At 38.9% G+C, this 12,646-nt stretch overlaps 1 protein-coding gene across 2 annotated transcripts in view; it reads left to right on the forward strand.

The window, feature by feature from the left end:
• Positions 1–153: 153 nt before the first annotated feature.
• The window catches only part of dtnbp1b (dystrobrevin binding protein 1b), a 134,290-nt gene continuing 121,797 nt past the window's right edge, over positions 154–12,646 (forward strand). For both annotated transcript variants that reach the window (XM_041809880.1, XM_041809881.1), the window contains exons 1-2: positions 154–194; positions 12,058–12,209. In XM_041809880.1, the coding sequence (XP_041665814.1) occupies positions 12,140–12,209 (70 nt within the window). In that variant the 5' untranslated portion in view covers positions 154–194; positions 12,058–12,139. The remainder of the gene's footprint in view (positions 195–12,057; positions 12,210–12,646) is intronic.

Raw genomic sequence — 12,646 nt, forward strand, 5'->3', positions numbered from 1 at the left:
GAAAATTTTAAACCAATCATAAGTCGTATTACAACCGCATGCTTCTCCAGCTCGAGCTCACCTCCCGTGCCTATAAGTGTGAGGGGGATTACTGCGCCCTCGTCTGGCTAGCCTGTTGCAGGGACCTGAAGTTGCTTTTAACTCACCTGCCCTTAATGATTCAGACATTTCAGCGAGCTTCAGCAGACTTTGGGGTGAGTTTAATGGCTTGTATATGGCTCTCTCTCCTCAGTTAGTGTGAATAATGGATGGGGATGTCCAGAAATAGCCATGATAATGGGATACCGCGGCACTAGCTTGCAGCTTCAGCTTGAAGTTGTGAAATCTCCATGGTGGCTTCCCTGTTGTGTTTTAAAACTCACTTCCATTTTCGCCATGCTGTTCCTGCGTGTATAGTCTAAAGTAGCATCTGGCTTTAGGCTTTGAACCATTGACATGCATGCTAAAACGTCAGTCTGCTCTTTTTAAAAACCTTATCAAGGTGATGAACAAAGGGCCAAGATAAAACGGACTCCCTATCTTCAGTTTTATATGAGGTGTAACATATTCAAATTGTTAGCATACTATGATGATTTTTTGTCATACAGTCGAACTGATACAACTGATAAATGAACAATTAAAACGCAATTCAACAAAGACATGGATTGTAAAACACTTTTTTTAATCAACAAACTTGCTATCTACCTTTAGCTCCTCCTCTTTGACTTCCTACAACTTCAACATTTTAGAAAGTAATAAATCCATTTTAAAAATCGAAATGCATTTATTTCTCGTATAATTTAAATGACAGGTGCATTTATTCTGAACTAACTTTAATTAGAAAATTGCTGTACAATCAGTATAATGATACGTATATTGAGTGTATGCCTGCATTACCGCTCACGTAGTGATCATAGTGTAAAACATAGAAAAAGCAAACCATAAACAACAAAACGTTTCAGCCGGGCAACACGAAAACGACTTGAAAGAAAAAAAAGACAACAATCCTCATAGGGCAGGGGTGTCCAAACTTTATCCACTAAGGGGCCACATAAAGAAATACAAGAAGATGTTTGGGCCACTTTAATATGAGGTATATGAAAGTTTGTAAAACCAAAATAATTTAGGTTTAAGATATGCTTAGTGATTGAGCATGCCTAAATGGCTAATTCATTCAGAAAGTAGCAAAAACTTCGAGCAGAGATCAGTGACAACAGAGGGGCATTGATCAAGTCAGAAGCAGAATTAAAGGAGGAGCTGGGTGGAGGAGGGGTGCAAGAGAAGCTTCTAGAGAGAGAAAAGAGCATGGCCAGGTAAGAGCAGAGCTGATGAGGGCTTGCATGATAATGGCAGTGCTCGACTCCTGAACTAACGGTATATGCTCGATTTAATTGCTGACAAGGAAAATAGACAATCAATTCCTTGTTTTTGGGGAGGCCATCAGATTTCAGGGGGTCCTGTTCCATTTTTACTACCACTGGCTCTGCCCCTGAAGTATTACTGTTACTGCTATTTGCTGTCATAATCCATCACAAAGTTAGAAAATAAGACATTGATATTGTTTTGGTTGGCAAAAAACACATTAATAAATTTTTTTGGTCAAAATGTTTGTTTACAGAATTAGCATCGTAGCACTTGACTTGTGCTGAAACTACGAAGTACAATACAGTCAAGCACACGCCTCATGCTCAAATGTGGGCTATTTTTCATTTTATTTCTAGAATTGGTGGCGGACTGCATTTGGCCCCCGGGCCATAGTTTGGACACCCCCCTGTTATAGGGTTGTTAATTCTGGGCAGGGTATGACTGCTGAGTGCTGACTATGACTGAAGACTAATTGTGAAGCACATTCGTTGTGATCTGTATACCATCACTGCCCAGAATTGAATACCTCTGAAGGAGATTTTTGTGTGCTGACTGTTTAGTTTTCTTGCACTGATCATAGCCTACAATCATTTCTTAATATTGCCCCTTCCTTTATCCATAAAGATCCATTTGATGATGAAATTTTAGCCAATTTTATCGTCATCTCTTTAACAACACTCTTTTCTTATACATTATTCATCAACAGTATATGGAGGTATAGTTTCCATAGTAAGACACAGCCTCAGATGCAGACAGCACTGCGGAGAGCTGCAGCCACAAGCTCATACTTACACTTAGGAGGCATGGTGTGCAGCCAGACCCTGTGTTTGTCTGCCAGGGGACATTTTACAGTACTGACAGTATGCCTCCATAGTTTTGGACTCACCTACTACTGCATTTCTGACGAAGCATCAATGACTCAGAGATACAGCAGAGAAGGAGCCCTAAAACACAATCACTCCATCAAACTAAACTGAGATCTTTACTATGTGAGTGTAATATCAGATTTAAATTTTGCGCACTGCTTTGCTGAGGATGCATTGTGTATGCTTCTGAGTCTGTTTATGAGGGTGTGCTAACAGCTGGTCAAGATAAAAAGAATTCTGGGAAGAGCCATAAAAGCTGACTGACACAATGTGATTAAAATGATGTAATTTAGAGGTAGTGTTTTTCTAACAAATGGTAAGTGGATCTAATTATATGAGCCCTTACTGCTACCTTTAAAAAACAATTCTGACCATTTGAATCATCCTTTGTTTGCAGTTTTACTGAGAAATGCGTTGCAGACATCAGTGAATATCATTATAAGGTTGTCATAATTCTATACTTCTATGGCAACAAAAGTACAAGCGATCTGTTTTTAATTTTCAAAAATTGTACACTGTTTAAATTGTACTCTCTTTTTAGCCTGTGGCAGCATTTGGTTGAAGATATGGCTAAATAACTTAAATTTTTATAAAGCTTTTATAGTTTCCAATATAAATTGTGGTGTCCACTGCTGATTTCTGATCATAGCTATGTCTTTCTCTTTGACTGAATAGTATTAAAACTGTTCTAAATAGATCCTGTCAGCTACTGTGCATGTGTCTCTATGTTATATTGACACCCAGTCTGGAGTGGATAGCAGTGAGTGTCCTTTTGCCCTGAGGTGATGCAATAAGGTGAGGAGTGAATGAACACAGAGACGTGCAGTCTGAGCAGCCCCTCATAACCATAAATGGAAAAGCACAGAAGGCAGCAACTGACCTAACATCCACTGTTGATGATGCAGGACCAGAGATAGTCAGTGAGCAAACAAGAACGCACGCTTATGGTAACATACACGTACACACACGTATCTTAATTCTACACATAGAGCACCTGGGGATGAACAGCTGCTCTGAGTCTGCCTTTGGGCTTATCTGTCTGACTTTGCTGCAGTTTCTGTTTGGTTTACAACAGATGTGTGCAAAATCACAGAAATAAAATTTAGAAAAGGTATATTCTGCAATATTAAAGTAATATTTGCTATACTCCCCTCTATATGTAGATCACTTTTGTGCAAACTAGCATATTAAAGAAATGCTGCTCTAATCTAATTTTCACCATGCCATTATTTTGCACTGAATAACAAAACAATGGCTGCAAATGGCATTATAATCAGGAGAATGAAAAAACATTGCCAACCTTTCTGCATTAAGACTCTCCTTTTGCACATCTAGGTCAATAATTTGGGGGGTTGGGGGTCTTTTTTCACCATCTGCGCTCCTGCACAAACACTAACCATTTGCAGACTCCTGGTTCGCGGCTAGGTATGACATCATGCAATCTGACATCACTTCCCTTTGAGGCAAGTCACCGCTGACTCGACTGGAGCGTGAAAACATAGCCATGCAGGGGTTTGTGTGTGTGTGTGTGTGTGTGTGTGTGTGTGTGTGTGAGTGAGTTTGCTTACATGTGGGCACATGACATTACAGCGTCATCACTGCCCATCTCCATAGCCAAAGCTGAGCCTCTTGAAGCAGATATTATGTCAGCTACTGCCATGCTAGCAGAGCTGCTGCGGCTGTTGTTGTTTTTGTTGTGGTATTCTTGATTACTTTCTTTCACTTCTTCTATTCTGTCACTCGTAAGCTTAAAGAAGGGCAGCGCCAGGCAGCTGACAGATTAAGCGAAAAGTGGGACTTGTGTGCCCAATATGAGGAAAGGCCAGAGGGCGAGCAGCTCCTCTGAGTCCGACGAGAATCATCAACTGCGGTCAAGGGATTCTTCGGATCAGTCGTCATCAAGTGGAAGCTCATCTGATGAGGACTCATTGTCAGATTCCGATGTGGAGGCAGAGCGTGTGATGAAGAGGAGCCAAAGGTTCAGCAGCTCTTTCAGCCTTGAAGAAGATAATCAGCTGCAGCCAAAGGATGAGGATAGTGAAGATGAGCTGTCACCAAAGACCTCAAATGGAGTACCTATCACAGAGAAGGTGGAAGCAGAATTGGAACCAGAGTGTGTCTTATTGGAGAAACCGCATACTTTTTGTCATACGACCCAACCACCGAGGTCAGGATTATTTAGGCCTCAGGAGTTATGGCTGGCAGTGACGAGATGTCTCTCCCTCCGATGGCCTCCCTGTTTGTCAATCAACAGACAGACCAGCAGGAAATTAGCTTTCCAAGTGGAGCTTGACCAATCAGAGGACACACAGTCATCTGTAAGCTCCGATTCAACCAATGACAGCTCTTCAGGCACATCTACATCAGATGATGGAGATGTGACATCGACAAAACACGAGGAAAAGGAAATGAAAAACAAAGGGGTTAAAAGTGGGCCAGCCCGTTTTCTTGGGATTTCTCGTTCTTCCCCTAGATTGCCTAGAGCCAAACAAGCTCCAGACTCTGTGTTAGCCTCAATGATCCTGGAGAAAGAAATGTTTTTAAGGATTGAGCTTACAGACTCAGGCGACGATAAGGAAGATTTACGCTACAGGGCAGAGTGGAAGCTGTCAGAGAGAACTAAAGAACTGGCAGAGGGAGTCTGGCTTTCTCGAAGCCAAAAGTTGATGGATTGAACATGAAGTTAGCGACTTGATTGCCTTTGATTGGATGGTCTTCATATTACTTGCACATCAAAGTTAGAATGGTTTATAGCAGCCATCAGAAATTGATTGTTAGAATCATCTAATCTTAGTCTGTTTTATCGCTGATTAGAAGCAGTTAGATTTCAATGAATAATCAGTGAGATTGGTGCATGATAGCTGTGTAAAACTGTTGTGCTGATCCAAGCTGTACTGATACGATTGCTCTCACTGTTGCTTACTAATTAGAAAGGCTATTTTCAGAAGCACAGCACAGTTAGAGTTAATGTTTGTCTTTCCGCCTTTCTGGCTCTCTCAGAGAACATTTTATTCATGGCTGGTTCCATGTGTGGGAGGCAGAGGAGATCTAATAGACTATGTCATGTATTATAAATAAAAGCCTCTTTTGTGATATTGGATTTATTTTTTAATGAGAATTTACATGACACCAAATGCAGGTATATTGTACAGAATCATGTTGAGGCAGGGAGCCCTCATTGCCTGAATACACTCAGATTTGTCAACAAAAATCAATGCAAGAATAACTGGGAACATTTATATTGTTTCTCATTGTAGTTTTGTATGTATTTGAGTAATTTCATGGACATATTGGAAAATAACCAGTGAAATTGTATTACAAGTTATTACGCATCATAGCTATTAAAGAAAAGCAATGTGTGTTTTACACTTAATTGCTAAAAAAACAGGTAACTTGTGTTTAAAAACAAACATTTTAAATATCTTCAGAGTTGTGTGTGTAAGAAATAAACACAAATTATTCACATCTGGTAAATTTTTCCCAGAGTAGATACAAATTCAAAGTGCTTAATAATTTTAGCCAGCCAGAGAGAGAATTAAACAGGCTCTCACAGCTAAAAAGAAAGGAGAAAAAAAAAATCATGGTTTACCTTTAACTTCGACACCTTGAAGCCATCATATGCAACATAACAATGCATGACTGACTGTATAATTAAAATCTACCATGGCATGTGCGGGAGCATCCCTTTATGCAAAGCTGTAACATATTTTAGCACAAATTCACAAGCTTAACCTCTCCTTTGCGAAAGTCAAAAATATGCAATGTGAAAATACCAGCTGCAGTAGTATTACATCTGTTATTATTGAGTATTAAAGCATCACACAACCTCTAAAACAACAGTATGCTACATTATTTGTCACTCTGTTTTCTGAAATGCAAATTGTAGTCTATTCTAAGTTGATTGATACATAGTTTGCAATAAATTCTGCACAAATATCTTATGGTTAAAAAACTCTTGCAGTTCTTTGACAGCTTACTGTAAACATATGAAAATGAACATGTTTGTAGGAAGGAAGCAGGGAGAGCATGGCTGCTTGGTTTGAATACAGCTGCATTTGATTTGCAGTTGGGCTAATAATAACCCAAACAGTATTTTCTATCTTCAGCCTCTGAGCACCATCAACTAGAATATGCTGTTCACAATGTTGATTTTCACCCATCTTCTTTCAGTTCATTTAATACAGATTAAGCAGCCAATAGCAGATGCAGAATAGGAAAATAAGTGTATGAAAATGGTGGCTTAGTGGTAAAGGATGAGGAAAAGAGAAGAAATTGGTCTCATCTGTTGTGAGCGAGGAGTTGGGTCCCTCAAGTCAGAAAACTGGCAAACCATCATCACTAAAGCTGCCCTCATTAGGCAAATGATGCATGTATCACAGATGACAGTCTTGTAGTAGCAAGTTTATGTAATGATAGCTCTATTCCTCCTTGGTGAAGTATGATTAAATACTGAATGTGCAAATCCTGAGAGTCATTATAGAGTATTGAAAAGAGAAAAAATGCATACAGGAGACTTATTGGTAATATAATACAGCTTATCATCTTTCATTAATGTGAAATTCATATAACGCATGTAAATGAATGCAGTAAATCTGTACTTTTCTTATGTTTTATCCATGGAGGCTAAGTAATATATTTGTTTTAATTGTATGCATAATATTACAGAATTGCCTTTTTTTTATTATTTGGTAGACTTTCCATTTTAAATTTCCTTCAGCACATGAAATTTTCATGAATTTGACTAAATATTCCCATATTTATCAACATCATGACCTCTTTTGGCAGGTAGCACTCAAGACTGCAATGACAGCATTGAACCCTGGCAATCATCAAGACTGCAGTATGGAAACAGAAGTGTTCTGCAGAGGGTTAGTGTATAAAACGACAAGTTCCTCTCTCCTCGCTTCTCTCAGTCATGCAATAGTGTTTGTAAACGGTGCTGGAAGGAGCCGTCCCCAAAGATAGTTATGTAACGTGGTGATGGGCTGCAAATCCCAGCAAAGGACACACACTGCAGCCGCCAAAGGACAAATGTGACTTCATGGAATTTTGAAATCTTAGGAGGCTCGCCAGACAGTAATTGCTTTAACTCCTCAGCCTTTAGTTATTTTCTATTAGATTTAAAGCTTTTTGTAAGGCTGCAAAGTGAAAGACTGCTATTACAAATTCATTCAGAGGTAAGCCTTAATATACCTTAATATCTATAAGCCAAAGCCTTAACATTACTTGAAACATGCATAGTATCATAAGACAATCAGTCCAAGTGCTACATAAAAATCTGTTATAAGTGGGGCTAGAAAAAAAATTATACTCCAATATATCACTATCCTGACTCCCAAGATACATTTAATGAGTTTCTGGTGCCAAATATTGGCATTTTTATAAAAATAAATCATTTTCCAGCACTGTGACTCCTCACATCACTCCTCATTATTACATCAGGCCTGTAGCCAGCCTAGTGGGGGGGTGGGGGGAATCTAAAAAGTGGATCTTTGTGCTCTATCTCCCTTCATTTTTTAAACTGAATGTGTGCACCAGAGGGCTGTTTTAGGGGTGCAATGCAAATCTTTTAGGAGTGGACAGTCAATTTTACTGCATAAAATTGTGTGTACTTGGATAGCTAGGGACTTTTATGATGGAACTGATAAAAGGAAGATTAATGCCTGTTTTTACATCAGTAAGGCGTAGCAAGGCAAGTCTGACATTTGTAAAAAATGTTCATTAAAACTGAGACACTAAATGACCACAATGGACAATATATAGTCTTTCTATGCTGCATCAATGTGAAATGTCTTGATGTGCAATGAGTACTAAATGCCAACACTTGCTCTGCCTTCCTTCATAAAGTGAGCTCTGTTTCAATAAATCACTTCTCCATGTAAAAACTGAACAAAACACTACAGAGAAATGTGTCACACTTCGCTGTAGACAAATTTGCTAAGTCAGTGGTTTCCAAATGTTTTCTGCTGGGTCACCCTTTGGCAGATGACCGTAATTTTCTGCCCCAACCACTACTCACCATTCGCATCAACACATGAACATTCAGTACAGCAATATACACAGAAAAACCTAACTTATCTTATGCAGGCAGGATGTGGTCAAAGGAAGGGATGTGGCTCTCTCCTAAATACACATCATTGTACCAGTGAGGCGGAGGGCAAGATATGACTCTGCATACTTTCTTCTCTGTGTTTTAGTAGTCCTGACGTCTGCTGTAGATTCATTTTAGCCTTTCAGCCAATTGTTTTTTTTCAGGCTCTTCCTGAGGGCCATGGACCCACTTTGGAAATCTGTGCGCCAAGACATCAGGGTGTAACTTTTATTATAGTTTGCCATTATAAGCAGTAGTGCTAAAAAATGCTTGAGCAGCAAACTCAACAAAGAAGAAACATTTGAAGTAACTTTATCAAGTTTTCTGAGGAAATAGAAACAAATAATGACTGGGTTATTACAAAATAAAGAAATATAAATAAAGTTAGCTTACAAAAGCGCAAAGATGGACAACTAAATTACAAGAGCACAGCTGAGCAGTGGACAGACGGTTCTTTCTTTAATCTATGGGACGGATGGAGCAGTATCAAAGTAGAATGAGAGACGACAACCTCAAGTGGATTCGTTTTTAATGTCCACGCCAACATAACAGACGCACATCAGTATTGGGCCAATGACGGTTGTAAAATTTAACGTGCATGGATCTATTTTCATTTGTGAATAGACCATAAATGAGCCTTTAAATTAGTTCCATCAGAATACCAACAACAGCAATGACTGTGACTTGGTAGCTGGCTCTGTCACCTTCAGCACCCAGGTTCCAAGATCATCCAAAGCCTTTGTCCTTTTTGTAAGAAGTGTGCTCATAAAAATTGACTGTGATATCTTCCCTCTAAGGCGCTAACACACAGCCCAGTGTAAGCCTGTAAGGAATCTCTCAGGCTGTTTTCCATGTTCCCATCCTATGTAAACCTAGTTAAAAATGTAAGGCAAATATTATGCCAATTGTGAGCAAGAAAAACTGTTCTCTGACACAACTGTCTCCAGAATTTCATCTCATTTCCTCTGTAGGGTATGTTTCTACATCTCTAATGCATTTTCATACAGTGTTAACATCTTGCAAGAAGGGAGGAAACTTTAAAATGCTAGCAAAGCACATTTCAGGAGGATGTAGACAGAATGAGGACATTTTTAATGGAAAACCACACAGTTTGCTGTGATAATATATAGGCTACTTGCATGTATGCATTTTTTTTCACTTGTATCATAAGCTCCAGATGTTTCTGTTCTGCATTGGATTTAACAAGGAAGAAATCAGAAGTTATTTATATATTTTCACCTGCATATGAATGTTTAACCACAGAAAACTGTTTCATTTGTTTTTGTGGAGACGTTAATCCCCTTCATCCCAGCCCACTTTGCTTTTATGCATTATAGATGTATCATTTGTGTAAGAGTGTGTGTTTTACAAAGCATGCAGATGGGAGTCAGGTGTGAGCTTGCTGAAGTAGAATAATGGCAATCGTGGCACAGAAGGGCAACAGGGACACTTGGCAAGTTAAACACTTGACTTAGGATGATAAATTGGAGTAAGTGGCGGATGGTTCTGGGCATTTCTGTGTGTGGTGTGAGTCCGAGGAGGACAGAGAGGTGTGATGGCTCACTCTAGGTGCTGGCTTGTGTGTGTGTGTGTACGTGTGAATATGCATACAGCACAGGGTTGTGTGACAGATTATCATAAGGCTGCTCACTACTGCCTCTCATTAGCCTCCAATTTTCACCTGTGTTCATAAATACTCTTCTGGGACACCATGCTCATAGTGCAGACCACATACATTTCTAACAGTGGATACATCTCTACTCCCTGTTGTAAACTGAAGATGCAAAATATTGGTTTGTTGGTTGGTTATCCTTAACAAGCGGCAATAAACATCTGAACTTCTCCAAGGAGTCAGAGAAAAACTTCAGCTGGAGATGTAAGACATTTCTATGAGGGATGGACTTGTCTAATCTTAATTAATTATTCCCTTTAATGATGCCCTTTCTCCATCCTCATTTATTAAATTCCAGCAAGCCTTAAACAACTGGATTTTGCTGTATAGTCAAGAAATTAATTTATTCCTTCATCTGTAAGGCTTTATTGTACTTTTTCCCATCAGGACCAAAAATGCACTTTTAGATAAGTGACAAAGACGATTCAATTTTGGGTAAGAGAGAGCTGTGTAGAGCTTGTATCCAATATGTGTGCATTGATGACTGGCTGAAATGATAAATGAAGACCCAAATTAACTACCTGAAATGGAAAAACTTTTAAAATGATGTCGTTGCATTTTTTTATTATTGGTTTTCTACTTTTTTCTGAGGCAAACCCCAAGAAAAAAATATGCATTAGTTGGAGTGGAGTGTTGTGTGAAGACAGCAGGCAATATTCAGGGGAATTCATCATATGTGTGTGGAAGGGAAAGATGACCTTTTGCATCACGCAGACATTGAGCATCAATCAGGCATGTAATGAATCTGCATCCTACTCTTTTCTGCTTGCAAGTCTGGGCTAGCCGTTTGTTCATTGATACTGTCAATAAGTCTAATTATTCATTGATTTAAAGGCTTAAATGCCATGGTAGTTTTGGACACAGTTGCTTGGTTCTCATTGGACAGGAAAAGTCTTCTGCTGTGAGGTGCATGTGAAATGAAGAGACAAGTAAGATTTCTGGTGCATCCTCCAAAGACTCAGTCTTCCTTGTTTCTACTTCTTTTTCAAGATTTACATACGTAAGAACTTAAACAGGAGAGCTTGTGCAACTGCTCTTTGTCAATTAATGTAACTTCTTTAATATGATTGGACTGAAAAACCTTGATAGTAAGCTGTGTCAAAAATCAGAAAACTGACTTGGTTTTATTAGCACCTTTAACAATGTATTAGTCACTGTTAGGACTTTGCATGAGACCGCAGCTGTAAAAACCCATAGTGTTTTAATCAAAAGAGTGGTAAGTAAGAAAGGAAGTGAAGTTTATTTTACATAGCACCTTTCACACAGCAAATCACGAAGTGCTTCACAAAACACAACACGAGCAACAACTAAAACATTTTTATAATTAGCTAGAATGTAACAGAAATAGTACAAGTGCACTAAATCAAATCAAGTGGTGGAAGCCAGTTTAAAGAGATATGCTTACTGCTGTGTAATTCTACCTCTATTTAGTGGGGAAATTTCTTATATATAGTTTATGCTAATTAATGCATGTTGCAGATCCAGCCTATTTATGTAGCTAATTGGTTATTCAGGACACTACAGAAGATAATGTGGGGAAAAACCGTAATAACAAGTCCAATTTAGCTCAGACCTGTTCATATTAACCCTGTTTTTTCCAAACAAAATGTCCGTTAGGTTTATAGATTCTTCAGCACACAGGTCACATCACATCTAGATGTCTTTGCTCTGATTTGTCCTTCCACGTATGATTTTATTCTTTTTTAATTCAGCCGAGGCTTGTTAAGTTGCGTGCACATCTGCCTCACTGTACTGATTTCACACGTCAGTGAATATAATCTTATTATGTTACAGTCACTGCCTGAGGGGGATTCTGCCATCCGAGTTGGGCACTTCCAATTGCAACCATAAAAACACAAGAACAAAGAGATGGCCCACATTGTTTGAGCAAAAATAAATCACAAATGAAATAAAGTTCATTAGTGGTTAAAATCATATCAAGTTGTGTAATAATATGTTCTGTTGAAAGCGTTAAGGACTCGTTTAATCTGATTACATAAGGAGAACTGTTACTTTGCATTGTTTGAGAGGGGGTGGGTATTATTTATAGTCTGAGTTGTGCAATGCCTTGTCTTTCTCATTAGAACATCAACGATCAAATATCAGAGGAGAGTTAGAGTGATGGAGCCTGTGGATGTCCTCATGCGATGAGAGGGTAGAGACCAGATGGGGCTCAATGGCAGACACGAGCAGCCTCGTTTCCAGAGCGATCTTCTGCATGACAAGACAAACAGAGGTGCGGCTTTAGACCCAGACAGAACTAGACAAGTAGGTTAAATCTGAGCCCTACAGTATGTACAGTATGTCCACTACACACAGTGACACTGAGTGGATTGGATTTGTTAGGTATAACAAAAACACCTCTCATTTTTGTCACAACTGGACAAATAGAGCACCCCTATTCAGAAAATCAAAGCGAAACCAAAAAAGTAAATTTTAAACAAGTTAGAGTTCAGAAGAAGGTGGTTGTTAAATGAGGTGAGATATCAAGAGTATCCCATTTATGGTGCTTTTTACTGGAGCCCAAAGTGGGGTAAATTATCTCTATAACTGACAAAGACGTCTCACAAGATGAACATTTTTTAGTCTCAGTATAACAGGATAATTTTCTGGTGATCTGAAAAATAAATAATGGTAGTAGGAAAGTCACTGTACAAGGCCAGATCAACACAT

This window comes from Cheilinus undulatus, linkage group 16 (assembly GCF_018320785.1).
Source record: "Cheilinus undulatus linkage group 16, ASM1832078v1, whole genome shotgun sequence".
Lineage (NCBI taxonomy): Eukaryota > Metazoa > Chordata > Actinopteri > Labriformes > Labridae > Cheilinus > Cheilinus undulatus.